Genomic DNA, 17,596 nt, shown 5'->3' on the forward strand with positions numbered 1-17,596 from the left:
CCAAATTCAGACAGTCACATTTTATAAATGCAAAAAGAACCTTTATTATGGGGGACTGTCAAAAATAAAATTTCAGTTCCCTTCTCTAAACTGTTGGATGGTCGAAACTTACAGAGAACACTCATATTAGAGCTGCCAATTGGTAGGAAACTGCAAAATTATAGCATAATATGTGCAGGAATTTCTGTGCTAGCTACCATCAACTTTGAATTTAAAGTGGAAAGAACACTATGATATCAGCCGTTTAAAATATTTTTTTAAACCCACCTTTATCATTTTTTTTTATAAATAACTCATACCTAATACTTCTTCCTCCTCCTATTTTCCCCACAACGACAACCCCATTAGATGAGTTGGGCTGAGAGAGAGTGACTGGTCCAAGGTCACCCAACCAACTTTCATGACTACTGAGGGACTAGAACTCACAGTCTCCTGGTTTCTAGCCCGGTGCCTTAACCACTAGACCAAACTGGCTCTTTCCAACTTGCACTCTACTTATATGGGAAAATTCTACTGCCCTGCTGAAGCCGATACGTAAGTACATATTGTATATGGTGGCATATTCATATATGCCTGAACCTAGTGGATCCCATCAGTCCAAAGAGCTGATAATGTAGCACCAGCTTCTTACCAATATAATAAGTGATGCGTAATAGAACTGGAAAGAGCCATCCTATGATCTCAAATTTGCTATGTCCATGTCTTTCTTTGGATCTTGCCTTTGCTTCTGGGATGGCAGAGATTAAAAACAAAACTTGTGCTCTCTGACCTCTGACACATCTGCCAGGGACTAGTTTGCCTGACTATCCAGCTTCTAGGAGGATTGATGCTGCCTTTTAAGTGCAGAAGAAGATGGGAGATGATGGACTGTCTTCTTAAGAATCCTGACTGCTTCTTTGTGCCCAGATCTGTTCTGCAGTACAGGCAAATTACATATATGTAAATCTACCACCATTTCAAAATGATTATAACAGCATTTTGCATCTTCTACATTGATCCAGAACTGCCTGAATTGTGATTTTTACCAATTTCCTATCTGTATGATCTACTGGAAATCGTCCCTGTCCTTACACACAGCACTGCCCCTTCTCAATACAAACTTGCAGAGCTGCAAATCAGATACTCTTCCTATGTCAGTTTTTCTAAGACAGAGGGTTCATCCGTTAATTCCATATCTAAAAAGATATGGCCCTCAACTGCCTCTTACAATGAGAGAAATTCAGTGTTAACTGCTCTCTCCTGTACAGAGACTCTCACCAGCACCAGGCTCATGACCCAGGGCTCCCCCATTAGCAAATTTGGCTGGGAATAAGCAATGCCAGGAACAAAACAACACCTTCTGTAGTAGGTTTATTAAGGTCCCTGACCAGAATTCTACACAAATAATTGCAACAGTTTCTGTTTCAGGTAAGGTAAAATGCACAAACATAAAATTGTAACTAGATCATTAAGGCAATCAGGGCATCTTGAGTTTTATAAAATGCATAGTAAAATTTAGCCACATTCAAAGAAACAGAATTGTACTGGTCTGATAAGAGTAACTATATATAAAGTATATCAGAATTGTCTGAGTACTTCATCGAATAGGAAGTTATGGCAAAGGCCCTTGTATCCTCACAGAATGTGGAGTATAACAGGGCATGAACTATATATTCAGTGGGGCTTTCTCTACCAGGGCACAGTCTTAGCTTGCAAGAAACTTTTTCCATATTTGCCCTTGAGAACAACCGTTGGGAAGGCATTAAAGCATGCTAATGTTACTGCTCTTTGGAGTTTGGGGGCAGTTATTTCGTTCAAATTTCTTGCAGGCCTGAAAAAACAAGAAGACATTCTTGGATAAAGTAGCATTGGTCCAATTGCGCTTTCAACTTTTTAGTGCATTGCTTGAGTGTAGTTAAGTGCTTGCCCATAATCAGAACTATCTCTTTCGAGAACCTGCAATGTTGCAGTTTCAGCAGGGATGACCTTTTCCATGTTGATTCGTAATTATCCACCATAATCAAAGAACCTAGACCTTCTGGGGAAAAAAAATAACTTTAGCCAGTGCACTTGTTTCCACTTTAGCTTCCTCCCTCTGTCTCCTTCCTTAGCATCACATTGGGTACATGCAGGACCCCTTGAAATACAGTCCTTAAGAATTTAGAGTGAACCCTCTCCAGAGAGGCAAAGGAGCTACTGTATATGGTCCCAGCCAAGCTCCAAACAAAAGTTGCATGCATGCTTAGCCAAATATAATTTTAGGGCTGCTGGAATATGCTGTGCCCCTCTGGCAAAGTGAAAGGACTCTATTGCTGCCACTAATTTTTGTACATTTTGGATTATATAATTTTGATGTCACCTGTGTTTGGTAGAGCTATGAAAAACTATGCCATCTCTCTCTCTCTCCTTCCTTCCTTCACTGATGTGTGTGACAAAAGCACTACATCATCTGCATAAGGATGTGCTTATTGGCTAACTTTAGGGGACAATGCTCTAAATTACAATGCCTTAACTTCCTCAAAGCAACACCCCCCCTACAAACATGTATGGTACATCAACCTGTTTTTATATTAATATAATAATAAAAATATACATGTACATACAATATACCATAAGTACATACATGATGCTTTTTCAATAAAATTGAATTCAAAAACAGCTGTATCTACACAAACCATGAAGAGAAGACAAAACAAAACAAATCAAACATGAAAACAAATAGAGTTATACATGTTTGTAACACTCGTGCCTTACGAAAGAAACTAAGAAGATGATGATGATGCTATCTGTTCAATTGTGCCCAATTCTTGGTGATTCTATAATATAATATAATAAGAATATAATAATGTAATAAGAATATAGCATTCATTTTAAAATAAAGCCTAATGTAATAACTAAGGCAAAACCAGCAGGGGGAATTAAGTGTAATAACAGCTTATATAATAACATTCTTTAATTAAACAGGACAAACTTAAGAAAAGACATCAATGACTGACAAGTGCTGAAGGAACAATGAATGGACTCTATTCTACATTCACCAGACTTTTAATAATCTTCTAATACTTCAACCAGTTCTGGAACTGTACTTTAAGAAAAATTCAGACAAAGTAGATCAAGTTCAGAAAACAGTAGTAAAAAATTTTGACTGAATGTTAGGAAAAACTTCTTGATAGTAAGAACCGTTTGGTAGAGGTAACAATTACCTAAACAGACAGTAAACTCTATTTCATTGAAAGTTTTCAACTAGAACAACTTTAATATGAATTCCTGTAGTAGGAAGAGGTTGAACTAATCCACTAAGTGGATTGTTCTAATTCTAGTCACTAAATTCCCTTCCCTAATATAGGAAAATATTTATTTATTTATTTATTTCAAGATTTATAAGGCCACCCAACTCAGACAGTGTGACTCTGGGCAGCATACAACATAAACACACAATAATAATAATTATAAACTAACAACAAACAAACAATATATAAATTCCAAAGCTAAAAGCTTAAAAATGTAAAATGACAACCAAGCACAGAACAAAGCAAATCTCAGAGGGGGGACTCTCCCTTAACCAACCCCTAATGCCAGGTCTTAAGGGCTTTCCTAAAGGAGAGTTGGGGCCTGTTGTATTTGGGGGGCAGGGACATAGTTCCAGAGAGTAGGGGCAACCACAGAAAAGGCATGCTTCCTAGGTCCCTTAAGATTACAAGAAAGAAGGAACTTGCAGCATGCCCTCCCTATGGGAACATGTGGGCTGGGCAGATGGTCTTGGAGGAAGGCGGTCCCACAAGTAACCTGGTCCTATGCCAGATTATATATGGAAAAGCAAATGTAAACACACTGTCTACTACTCTGCAGCTCCCACAATTACAGATTAATTGTTCATAAAAATTCTCAATATCCCAATTTAGTTCTAGTCCCTTTGGATAAAATCTTGCTTTGTCTCAGGATGAAAGTAGGGATGTGAATGGAAGTCCAGCACAAACTGTTCTATGCACTGAACAGCTGGTTTGGGTTGCTTTGTACCTGAATTAAAAACATGCATGTTTGGGGGTTGTTCTGATCCTGTCCAAAGTGATTCAGGGGGGAGGAGGGAAGTGGCCAACAATATTGGCAGCTGCAGGGAGTCTAGGAGGGAAGATGCTGAGAGCAGGGACAGGTGGGCAGATGCTGAGAAGACTGGAACAGGTAGGCTACTAGAACACGCTACACAGGGAGACTGAAGCTGAGTGGAGAAAGGGGAGGGAAAATGGGGTAGGAAAGGCTGGTGGGATATGTTGTGTTGGGAGCTGCTTATGGGAAGATGAGAGGAAGTGAGTGACATGCATCAGCACTACCCGACTTGTCCATCTTGGGTTTTGTTTAACCTGAAATCTGCATTACTGGTTTCATTTTTCCTAAATGGTTGCTGGCCCAAAATTATTTCGTGTTGTTTGGGTTGAAACATTCTTCCTGCTTTGTGCACACCTCATCAAGAAAGCAGCTTGATCTGCTTCAGAATTCAGGACTTGGAATTAGGAATTTGAATATTCCTAATTAAGAGTTTTCCGTACACCTATATTTTTGCACTGAAACTTTTCTAACATTTAAAATGAAGTTTTGTGTCTGTCATAAAATAATAAATGTGATGAAAATTAAATTGAACTGAATATATACAGAATTAATCAAAACTAGACAGAGGTTCTAATTTGTTTTTTCAGGTAACTATCCGTAGGAGGAACATAGTTTAGGCATCCTAAAATTAGACATTGATATATCTTCTTCCCAGTGAAGTGTCTTCAGTTATAAGTATATAAAAATAATTAACAAGCAAAACATCAAAGTTTTGTGAAACTGTATTTTACAGTGTAATACTTTGTAGCGGATTCTGTTAAGCAGAATGGGACTTCCAAGTAAGTACACGTAGTCCTCACTTAACAATGGTAACTGGGACCGGAATTTCTGTCACTAAGCAATGCGGTCATAAAGTGTGATGTCATGTGACCTTGCTGCTTAGCGACAGCAGTTCCAACAGACTTTGGTTACTGTTGTTAAGCGAATCACTGTGGGTCGTTAAGCGAAGACTTCACATGATTGCGACTTCCAACTTCCTGCTGGCTTCCCCACTGATTGCTGGTGGGAAGCCAGCAAAGAACATAGGAAACTGCGATCACATGACTGTGGAGATGCTGCGACGACTGGAACTTTGAGGACCGATTGTAAGTACCACTTGTTCAGCATCGTCGCAGGTCTGAATGGTCACTGAATGAGTGGTCGTTAAATAAGGACCACCTGTATGCATAGGACTGCACCCTGAAAGTTTATTGACTTTTTTTTCCTGGCTTAATTATATATTTCACTTCAACTATTTCTGTCTGTTGCATTTTTTCCATTGGCAGCCACAAGTAAGAAGATAAAATAATACTTTAACAGCTAAGCACAAATCAAGCATGTTAAATCAAATTTCAAGCAATTTAGGGTAATGATTTTTTTTTTTTTAGAAAATCTGTATCACTAGTCATATTTAAAAATTATTAAATTACATAGTAGTTTTAGCTTTCATTAGGCAGATGTTTTTCAAGACAGAAAAATGATATTGCTTTTTTATCTGCTAACAGCAAGAAAGGTAGGCTAGATAAAAAAGATCAGTTAAGCTTTTCACACTGGCTCTATACCTTGATGTGAAAACATCAAATATGTTCAGCCATCTAATACTGATCCTTGGAGGGATGCAGAGTCTTAAAATAAAATACTGGCTATTATTTTGTAATACTGATCGATGTTAATAGCATTAGTTTAATACTGATAAACAGTTTTAATTACAATAAATTTTTAAACATCAAGTAAAATATTTCTCTCAGAAGAATAATAGGAAGGAAAATTTTTAACAAGTTCGTTCAAGACAGAACATTTTCAACATGCAGAGATCTTTTTCGAGCCCATGCAACCTACAAAACAGCCACAGTATCAACACATTCCCATTAAGATTGCCATTTTCAGAAGACCCACTTAGCTAAATAACTCTATAGACATGAAACATGCCTTAACACTTCTAGCAATAATACATAAATGAATGAAACTTATTGTAAATGTACAGAACATTACACTGAAGCAAGAGCTAAACATACAAATTATATAGAATCACTAAAGGTAAATCAGCAGTTAATCCTGATAAGTGACTATATTAGTATGAGAATCAAATCACACTAGAAAGGATGTTGGCATTTTCTGTTTGCAGACAGTGTGACAGTTAATAGCAATAATATGACTCAACATCTGCCACTGTTAGCTCCTGAATCAATCACTGAAGATTACTGTACTTAGGCTCAGACATATGTTTTTGGTAACCAGAATCAAGTTTGGGAGAGTTAGCATCAATTTATTACACATATCAAAAATTGGGAAGGAATTATTGATGCTTTAGTACCAACATTTAAGAATCTTGATGACTGGACCCTCTAAGAACCCTTACTGGTTATCATTTTTTCAGTCAGATATTCTCTGTCAAGTATTTTTTGTGCTGCGTAGGAAGTGTGAATTGGTTGTACTTAATTTTCACTGAGATCAATGGGGCTTCTGCCATTAATTTTAATGGAAAGTAAGGACACTGAAGAGCAATACTGAATCCAGATTATCTTTAAATGTTTACAACTGGAATTAGAAAAGGAACAAACATCTTTCAAAAGTTTTTATAACATGGATTGAAATAGAAGGAATCACAGAAAAGTATCATTAATGAAGTGAGAATACAATTGTGATTGGAACTGAAGCATTTCATTGGCTAACTGAAGATGGAATAAATCCATATGGAATATTCATTCACTTGAGAGTGACACATAAACCCCTTTGGAAATCATCCTACCAATCCAAAGATTCTAAATGTCAAAAGATTCCATGGCACTAAAAGGTAAGTTGAATTCAGTAACACAATCAACTGTGTAATGGAAACATGTAAAATAATACTGAAACAACGTGACTAGATTTTGTAAACAGCAAGAAGTGTGCTGAGAGATTGTTCTTGGCTTTTCAAAATTGTAAATTGCCAGATGTTGCCAGATTTTGGACATGTGTGCACTGGAATTTACTAGCATCTACCCCTTAAGAATCCTGGTAGCTGACAGGAAGAAGCCTGTTTGTAACATTAGCAGCTTGCTTCTCAAGTAAGTATATATCATTTACCAAGATTTGTAAATAGCCATTTGCCTCTAAACTTGTGTAAAGTAGGAATCATCCCTGCATAACCATGCATAGAATGTCTATAAATCAAGCAAATGTTGATTCATTTTTTTCGCCATACAAAGCAAGGCATCAGGTTGACTAGCAAACACCAATCATAAAAGAAATGAACATCAGTTGGGTGGATTCTTCCCACTTGGAAGACACCAGGACCCCACACTTAATAGACTGAAAGAACAAAGCTGCATAAAAACAGAATATGAAAACAGCCCTGCTGGATTAGGTCACAGCTCATCCAGAATTTTATTTCTCACAATAGCTAACCAGATGCCTCTGGGGTGGCTGCAGGCAGAAAATGGAGTCACACTTCTCTCCCACCACTGTTCCTTGGCAACTTGAATTTGGAAGTAGGTTGCTCCCAACTGAGCAGTAACTTTGAGTCTGGAAGAAGCAGAGAAACTTCTCCTTGACTACTTATGCGACGCATGATTTTATGTATGTTGACTGTACCCCTCCCTCAATCATCTTTTGTTCTAACCAGAGGTTCCCAAACTTCCTTGCTTCATGGCACCCTTGTTATTGCAAAGTTATGACACTGCAAAAGAACATCACAAAAATTTCACCCTGGGGTGCCACAGAACATAGCTTGGGAATCATTCTAAGCAAAGGAGTCTCACATTCTGTAGTCTTTGCTTGTAAGGAAGGTATCCGAACCCCAGATCATTTGGTTTCTCTCTTCTGCGGTTTTTCCAGCTCCATCACAACCTTTGCCAAATGTGGCAATCAGAACTGTATGCAGTACTGCAGATGCAGACATACTATAACTTTGCATGAGGACATTACGGTGTTGGCCGTTTTATTTTCAATCCTTTTCCTAATGAACCCTAGCATGCAATTTGCCTTTTTCACAGCTGCCACACACTGAACTGATGTCTTCATTGAACTATCCACTACAACTCTAAAAAGATTAGTTTCGGACAGACCTCAACAGTATACACATGAAGATATCCATAAATTTAGCTATTTCACTGCTTGCACCCAAATCAAGATAATTTTCCAACAATTAAAAAGCGCTGGAACTAACACAGATCCTTGAGGGATTCCACTTTCCTCCATTAAGAAAACTGCTCATTTATTTCTATTCTTTGCTGCCTGGTTTTTTAGCTAGTTATCACCCACAGCAAGGTCTCATATTCCATGATTGCTACATTTACTCAAGAGCCTGTAGTGAGGAATTTTACCAGACTTTTTGAAAATCCAACTATGCAGTGTTGATAGAGTCACCTACAGCTGCAAGTTTGCTGATATTCTACTGCTAAAAAACTGTTAAGAGTTTGGTGAGGCAGGATTTCTCTTTGCAGAATCCATGCTGATTTTCCTTCAGCAAGGTCTGTTCCTTTATGTGCTTGCTTTCCCTCCTTTTGGTTTTATTATTTATTTTACTGAAGTTTCTATACAGCTCCAGTCAAAAATCTCTGAGTAGCTTAATGTCATATATACAAAATCAAAACTGAAAAAAAAACCTAAAAAGAAAAAAAAAACATTATTTGCTCCCACTCCATCATACTTGGGGATAGTTTAACCTTCCACTGTGTCCCAAAAGGCCCTCCAAACCAGCCAGGATTTCAGGGCTGTCTGGAAATGCAATAGGACAGTCCTTATATCCAGGAGGCTATTCCAAAGGTTCACCATCACCAAGAAAGCTTGATATCAGGGTCCCTGAAGCTGATATTTCTTCAGCAGCAGGGTCTTTAGCATACCTTCTGTTTCCAATCTTGGTGGATGGCTAGATTCCCTTCAGAGCAGGTAGTCTTGGAGATACCATACAGGTCTTTAGTGTAACAATTAGCAACTTGAATTCCACCCAGAAGCTATGCACCAACCAATATAGCTGCTGCAGTAGAGGTGTCATATGGCCAAACCTGAATGACACTTCACTCTGTGCTGATGGATGATCTCTCCCAGCAATTTCATGGTAAATGGTACAAGGAAAGGGCCAAACCCTGTGATGCCTCACAAAGGAATGCCCAGGAGCTGTAAATCTTCCATTCTGACTGGAACCAATACTCAGGAAGCAGAGCCACTGCAGAACAGTGTCACCTATTTCTAATCCTTACAGCAAGTCTAGAAGGATACCATGATCAATGGAACTAAAGGCAGCTAAACGATTAATGGGACCAAGAGAGTCTCATTCCCTTCTTCCACTTCAACCACATGTTATCTACATGAGTGACCAATGCAGTGAATCCATTAAGCTGTGAATTCATTAAGCTGACTGATCTATACCTGTGTCCCTTTTTAAAATGGGTGTCATGTTGGCTGCCTTTCTGTTCTGATTTGAGTGACAAGTTATATACTTTTAGTAGATCAGCAATTTCATATTTAAATTCTTAGGAACTCTGCAGTGGATACTGTCAGGACCTCATGATGTGTTAGTGTGTTCAAGATGCCCTCAAATATCTTTCTGTGTTAACCTCAATTTGCTTTAGTTCTGATTTCTCCCATGAGAAAGTTAATACAAGCTCAGGCATTCCTCCCATATCTTCCATGGTAGAGACAGAAGCAAAGAACTCCTTCATTTTCTCTGCAGTCCCCTATTTTCCTTGAGCACCCGATTCACTCCTTTGTTATCATGTCCCAACAATTTATATTTAAAGAAGTCTTATTGTTCCATTTTGTGTTTTTTGCCCTTCACTTTTGTGTATCTTGGCTTCTCTGGTCCAACTTTTATTTCAGCTACTATATTACCTGTTGAGGGTTTCTTTGTTAAATGCACTCTAAAAGCACAACAGTCATACATAAACTAAGGACAATTTGCCTAGGTATTCTCATTCCCTACTTTACTGTACTCTTCAAATAGCCTATCTTCTATATTGCTCTCTCTGCAGGTCAGAGAATCATTTCTGTCTTTCTCTCTCTAAATAATTCAAATAAACAGTACCCAAAACAATTCAAGCAGCACTTTTTCCCAACAATAAAAATTCCTGTCCTCATTCTACAAAAGCATACAAGCCTCATGTGTGAAACAAAAAACCTGTCTTATTAATAAAGTCATGCAGTATCAAATGATCATATTATTATTTAGTGACACCCATTGTAAAAAGGGTATCCTATTATATTCTTAATGGACTTAAGAATAGGAAAAGAGGGAATTAAGCATGTACATGAAGTCTAACCAGCCATCCAAATCATACTTGCACAGTATGCCTATAGAAAGAGATATTACAGTCTTCAGACCACTGTATAATTGATGGAGCAGCCTAGTAACATAAATCTCTTTCAAAACATAAAAGTACACAATATATATTTCCATGATCCTTCTTTTAGTTTCCAAACGATTACACACCTCAAACCAACATAAGGTGCTACAAAAATCAGTCAGTCTGCCAGAACAAAGTTAACACTATGTTTTATATTAATATGTCCAAATGGGGGGCACCATGGCATATGACTATTATATATGAACCAATATTGCATTCATAGGACTGATCCTATGTTTCAAACAATCCCTGCTAGCAAGTTCCTTTCATGGAATATGATATACAGTGAGCACGTCACAATTTTTAAAAAATGAGTGTAGATGTTTTGGCATATTTAATAAAAGTTTATTGTTCAAGAAGAGAGCTTTTCAAATTTAAACAGTTTTAAATAGAGCAAATTGCCCTCTATACCAATGTTAGGATAATCTTTAATAAAATTTGTATGGTTTCATGGCACAAAATATGAATACACACTTTTGAAGGCCTTATTTTGCAAGTTATCATAAGCTATTTTGGGAATGATTCTATTGTAATGTGGAAGTGAAGAAATGGGAACATGGCGAGTTCATTAAATCCCATAAGTACAAGTACAAGTACTAGTACGGCTATGTGGAAAATTAAATATAAAAAGCAGCTACAAGCGAATACAAGCAAAGGGGATGGAAAAAACTAAGCCTGAACATTCAATCCAGCAGTATACAGGAGTCTGAAAGTGTTCTAAATACTGCAAGCAATATTCACACAAAAGATGCAGAGAGCTTAAGCTAGAATGATTTCATAGCAAACAGATTTGCCTGAACAGGCTGCCACATAATCCTGCCAGTTTTTTAAAAAAAATAAATGTTGCTTTATCTACAGTTTTTGCTTAAGAACAGCCATATCAGCAGTCAGTTGTAAAAGAGTACATTCACAATTGCAAGGTGTTTAATGACTTTAGCAATATTTTGAATCCATATAATTTTGATATCTCAACTTTTATGTATGTCTTTAGAAATAACTGAGTATGGTAATGCAAACACAATATTTGAAGTTCAGCACAAAAACATGTATCTAATGCTATTATTCAGGATAAAGGTACACACAAGACTTTCATCAACTTTACAGGACTACATTTTTCCTAGAAATGTTAATTATAGTAGCAGTTTAGGATTCACTAATGATTCTCAGTACTTAGTTTCCAGGATTCTTTGGGAGAAGCCAAGGTGACATCTGTTTGCCAGGAAAATAACAATTAAACAGATCAACCATACAAATTATCATTTTACCAACTAAAGGAAATTTCAGCTCTTTGAACATTTGGACATAACATGCAGATGTCAAAAAGGCTGTGCGCTTATACTGACCCATTCATTAAGGTGAAGGGTACATATGTTGAGAAAAGAACTGCATCATCCATAGCTATATTGCCTTTAAATGGAAATTTACTGGAGATTGTAGAATACAGAGAGTGTTAATTCAGTGCAGTGACCTCTACAAGCTATCACATCAATGTAACTCAAATAACTCTGCACATTTACTTTTAGGAGATCATTTTTCAATATCTAAGTTTTTAAAAGGCTTTGTATGATTGAGACTTGTGACTTTTATCAGCCTTAAGAGTGTTGCAACCTATGCCAATACTTTTAAAAAAAGGAACAGGAGTCAGTTCATGACATATAATTATATTGAATCCTGGATATATCCAATTAAAAGTAGAGCAAACAAGTTCTGAATAAATATGTGGACTGCCTCTATTGACAACTGCTAGACAGCCAATTTCCAGGTTAAAGACTGGAACTTAAGTTTATCTTTTCCTTAGTAGGAAAATGTGAATATGATGATGCATCCTGGAAACCAGCTGGTACATTGCTCAAAGAATAACGTACACACATACTGTGTGCCGATTCAAAAAGTGTATCCAAGACTTAATTTTTTTATGCAATAAAGGCTCTACAAGTTTCCACATGATATGTTCTTATATTTGTATTTCCTAACCCACATTTTAAAAGTATGGGAACACAACAGTTATACAAAATGGTTAGCTTCAGAACAAGGATCCTATGACTTCAATGACTGGGAGGAAAATCTAAAGGCTATTCTATTCATAGGGTATTTGGGTCCAAATTTTGAGTATTTTTATGAGAGTCATGGCAAATTCTGAAGCCTTAATGGTTCAAGTATAGGCATGGCAAAACAATATTGTAGACTTCTTTCACTGTTCTGTTGATACATGTTTCACTAGGGAATATTTGGTTGGTTGTTTAATCATTTTGGCCTTAAAATCAATTAAGCAGCTTTTACTACTTGGAGTTTTTCTCCAGATAACCATACTCAACATCCTTCTTCTAGTGAAGTATCATCTTGTCAGTATTATCTTAAGGTTGTTCTTTTATTACTCATATGAAGTTGTTTCCACAAAAAGTATATTTGTTAAACAATTATAATCTATAATATTAAATTATAGATGCTAATAAAGAACAAATTCTCTTTGGTTTCTGATCACACAACAGCCAAGGCATACACAATAACAATAATGTAACAGCTGCCAGAATCTGACCCAACTGCTATCTGTACCCATTCTACTATTGGCAGAAGGATGTTATTTCATATTTATATAAAATATGCAAAGCAAATGTAGCATAAATCATCACCTTCTAATTAAACCACCATCGTACTAAACACTTGCAATTGTGTTCAACTTTCTTGTATTTCAAAAATCCTGTTTTCACTAAATCTGAGGCAAGTATACATATTTGTTTTAAACAGTAACCTATTGGCTGAATAAAGAAACATATTTTAATGTCAGATTGTCAAGAAATCTTTCAAAGGTTTTTTAAAAGTTCTACATAGTGACCAGTAGGGGTCATTTCAGCACAAAAATTGTATCAGAATAAGCTGACTCAAAGAGGAAACTCTGTTCTTTTGAGGTAAACAGGCTTTATCCACACAAAATATTCATGGCAAGAGTGTTCCCAATTTTGAAAGATGTTTAATTAATAGATGAAAAGCAAGTAATTCATCCACCAACTTTAACGTAATTGTTGGAGCTATCAACAGACTTCAAAACTAACATTCTTCTCTGAAAGCTCAATCATATAGTCATGTTGCAAAATCCAAAGTTAACTATAATCACCAAGAGCTTAGCCCAAGTCATCATGTAAAGCTTTGAAGATGAAACTAACTATAGTTGTGTAGGCAAGCTAATTATCTGGAAATAGTTTGGCTAATTTCTGCAGGTTGAATTCTTGGAGCAGTTGGGACAGGAAAAGCCGGGGCGAGTGTTAATTTCTGTCACTGCCTGAAGTCTCATCTCCAGAGATTACCGGGGCTATTTGCTGCAGGGAAATGCCAGATACAAAATAACAGCTGAAGTCCGGCAAACAAATACATTACCTTTAAACAAAAACAATTCTTAAAACTGCCAAAAACCTCTGAAATGAAATTAAGTAAGGTATTAAGGCAGAATTTGCTCTAGCATAAACATTCAGTATAGTTACACTTAAACACTCAATAGCAGAATCGGCATTTCCTTTCCATAACAGCCATTTCATTTGCCCAATATGCTTATAGCTCCTTTGGTTTAAAACCTCCACCTGCATCCCTGCAAAGGAATCACAACTCCAAGCAAGTTATTAAAAGCCTGATAGGTTTATCCTGATAGCTCTCATCTTGTCAATTAAACTGAACTGAAGCATACCTGTACAAGGAAAGGGAGCCTTAGCTACAGCAGCACTGAGGTTAAAACAAACAAACCATAGTCTAATGGCCATCACAAAGGATAAATCTGGATATTTTTAAGGATAAAAGGAAATTAAGAGTTCTTTAAATATGCATGGCTGGCAGTGTTTAGATGACTTTGCTGCCATTTTTTCCAGAGGAATTTTTGAGCTCTCTGCAGCCCTCTTGTGGATCACAGAAAAAAGCCATTCTTATGGGAGGGAAGTGAAAAGGAATTTTCCATAAAAAATTCTGATTGTCATATGCACTATATTCCCTGAGACTTCTGACTGAAAAGTTGTAATGGAGAGACTGAATCCTCACATGCAAGTTGGGCAGACAGCTAGCAGACAAAGCATTTAAATGTTTCCAATTATATAAATTATAAAGAAGACTGAAGCAAAATATGAGTTATAGCCAATGGGTTGTTCTTCCTTTTTGCAGGAATGAAAACAAGATTCTTCTTTTCCCTATCCCAGCATTACATACAAGTATGCAACTGAGCAATTATTCTTTTTAATCCTCTTGGCAGCAGGACCACAAAATAATAGTTGAATAAAGAGCGCATATTTGTATTCTGTAGTGTTTTGAAAATAAAAACATTTATTAAGAAAAATAAGATTGTTAGGACACCCTTCAGCACTATAACTGGGTAAAAGTTGAGTTCTACTTGAGAGAGGATCAATAACCAAATGCTTTATACATATGGACTGAAAAGTCACTTGATTATGGCTATCCACATTCAGGTAAGCCTGTTTATGATTTGGGCTGCAAAAGCGAGCAGGAAAATAGCGAAGTCAGAGGAACCAACTGATGTCCAAATTAAAATTTCTGTTCTGGTAACACAAAAACCCGCTTTATTTTTGTGGTCCAATTAAAATCCACCTTGAAACCTAACACCGATGAAAACACCAAGAAAAAGGCGCGCGGGGCGGGGGGGGTGGCGTAAAAGAGGAAACGGGAGAAACATACACTCTTCCAGACCTTGGAAACGTGCGCGCACCACTATCAGCGTCTTTCCCCTTTCCCCTCTCCCCTTTATTCTTTTTCTTTCTGTCTTTTTTTTTAGTAGTGGAGAGCAGAAAAGAAAAGAAAAGAAAACATCGGAACATGATGTGGGCAAATGGAAAATCATTCTTGGTAGGGGGAAAAGAGACGGAACCTAGGAACCCGCCAGATTCTAAGAAGCTCCCACCTTCCCTTGAATTTCGCGAGCGGTTTTCAAGGCATTTCACCCCGATTGTGCGTCGGAAAAAAATGGAGAGGCTGGAAAGGAAACCGCGAAGCGCCGCTATCTTTTTTGGGGGGGGTGGCTGGGGGGTGAGATGAGCATAAAGCCAGGGGGCTCACAGGGCCCTTTTCCTCTCGCGGCAAAGCCCCGCAACCCTACCAAGCCACGCGCTGGTTCGGGCTTCTCGGTCCGCGCGGGGGCGGAGCGGCTATCTGCTCCGCGGCCGGGAGCGAGACCACGATCTTCCGCGTTTTACCTTCGCAGACGCCCGCTTCGTACTCGGTGAGCGAATCGCCGTTGAGCGGCGGGCGGATCACACAGCGCAGCCCGCGGTCGCAGGCGCCGTGCAGCCCGAAGAAGCCGCCGCAGCTCTCGTTGCGCTGCCGGGCGCAGATGAAGCAGCAGCCGCAGATGTCCAAGACGACGCCGCCGGGGCAGTTCTTGGGCTCCTCGCACCTGGACTCATCGCAAGGCAGGCAGACGAAAGCCCGCGTCCCGGGCGTCCCCGGGAGCACCAGCAGCGCCAGGAGCAGCAGCCACCTCTCGGCCAAGGGCCAGTCGCCGCCGACACCCTGACGTCTCCGCCCCGCGGCGCCCGTGGCCAGGGACATCGCGGCCAGGGCCGAGGCAGCCCGCGCAAGTCCACTCGCAGTCCCCGAGCCCGGCGCGGAGCAGACCAGCCCCGCGGCGGCGGCGGCGCTCTGCCTCCTCCGGCTGCTCCAGAAAAGTTTCCTCTCGGGGACCAGCACCTCCGCGGTCCAGCCGAAGTTCTCCTCGAGGCAGGCGGGCGAAGAAGCGCGCTCCTCCAGATCGTCGTCTCCCTCTGGGCTCCGCTAAGCCTCCGGGCGCCCTGCGCGGCGACTACGCAGCTAGTATAGCGGGCGCCGGAGCGAACGCCAGGCGAGCACTAGCACCTCCGCCGACAACTCGCCGCCCGACTCCGGACTCTTCGGTTCTCCGACTTCTCCCAGCTCCCAACGTTTTGCTCCCGCCCTCGGCTGCTCCGCGGCCATTGGACGGCGACGCACCCGGCTCGGCCCCCGGGCGCTCTCCCGGGTGCTCATTGGATGCTCTCCCCCGCCTCGGCCCGCCCCCTCTCCCACCCTTTACTTTCTCGGAGAGGCGCCGCAGTTCGGGCCCTACGGCGCTGGCTTTCCTCTCACCTCGCGCTCTGCCCCTCCCTTGCCCGTGGCTTTGAGGTTTGCGAGACGGGCAGGGAGGCCCGGAGAGCGGCCCCGCGGAGGTCAAGCGGGATGCCCAGCCAGTCCGGGACAGGCAAGCCGGGGTGGGAGGGGCGCTATTTGAATCAAGGGCAGCAATGATGTGGAAGAGAAGAGGCAGAAATGGGGGGGGGGAGGGGGCGGGTGTGGCCGAAGCGAAAGGAAACTCGAAGGCTGCTGCTGCTGCGATGTTACCCTGGGAGCAACGCGCATCCAGGGGTCGGGGCACCACCCGGCCGGTGATGGGCGGCTCTCAGCCCGGCTCGCGGGCCAAGAGGACGTCCGCAGGTGAAAGGACCGGCATCTGTATTGCGAGGCAGCACCCTCTTTAAACCCCGTGGCTGCAAGCGCTTCTTCTGGGGATGCTGCCCCTAACCCGTTGCGCCCGCCAGAAGGAAGAGCCCGACGGCACGGTGGCGGTTCTCGCTTGCTAACCGCGTGTGCTGGCTTGTTGGCGGCGGCGTCTCGGTGTCGCAGAGGGCTGGCCTCAAGTCAGCGCAGCCCACCCTCACGGTGCATAGGCGAGGTAGCAGAGGCAGACCACTACGAATTAAACTCGCCTTTTGGAGGGAGTGGGGGGAGCAGGTGGGTGACTGCCAGAGCAGGTGCTGCCTTGGTGCTCTGTCTATGGATGGGATTAGGTTTCCCGGGCAGTATTGTGGGCCCATGCCTTGAACAGAGAGTGACATTGAAGGCCACCATGTAGACAATTGTGACTGTTTCAGAGGACAACTCCTACAATCCCTTGCCACTTGTAATAGTAGGTAAGGCCAAAACTGTGCACCGCATTGTAGTTATGGATGAACTAGCAGTGCAACCGCCTGAGACATGGGTTGGCAGTTGAATCCTTACTGCAGCTGCTTAAATGAATTCTTTCCTGCGGGGTTTTTGACAAGAATGCCAAAGTGGTTTGCGACTGCTTTCTTCCATGAGGCTTTTTCAACTTCCCAGGTTTGGGATTTCCTGGTTCCCTCCCATCTGAGTACTAACCAAATCCAACCATACTTAACTTTTTGAGACCAGCCAGGTTGATGGATAGGTATTGCTTTGCAGCTGCAGGTGTT

General features: G+C 40.5%; 1 protein-coding gene across 2 annotated transcripts in view; it reads right to left on the reverse strand.

Moving 5' to 3' along the window:
- CRIM1 (cysteine rich transmembrane BMP regulator 1) overlaps positions 1-16,298 on the reverse strand; it is a 159,528-nt gene extending 143,230 nt beyond the window's left edge. The window contains exon 1 of one of the 2 annotated variants that reach the window (XM_063305812.1): positions 15,569-16,298. In XM_063305812.1, the coding sequence (XP_063161882.1) occupies positions 15,569-15,923 (355 nt within the window). In that variant the 5' untranslated portion in view covers positions 15,924-16,298. The remainder of the gene's footprint in view (positions 1-15,568) is intronic. The other variant, XM_063305821.1, reaches the window with a different exon arrangement.
- Between the last annotated feature and the right edge of the window lie 1,298 nt (positions 16,299-17,596).

Source organism: Candoia aspera, chromosome 1 (assembly GCF_035149785.1).
Source record: "Candoia aspera isolate rCanAsp1 chromosome 1, rCanAsp1.hap2, whole genome shotgun sequence".
Taxonomy (NCBI): Eukaryota; Metazoa; Chordata; class Lepidosauria; order Squamata; family Boidae; genus Candoia; species Candoia aspera.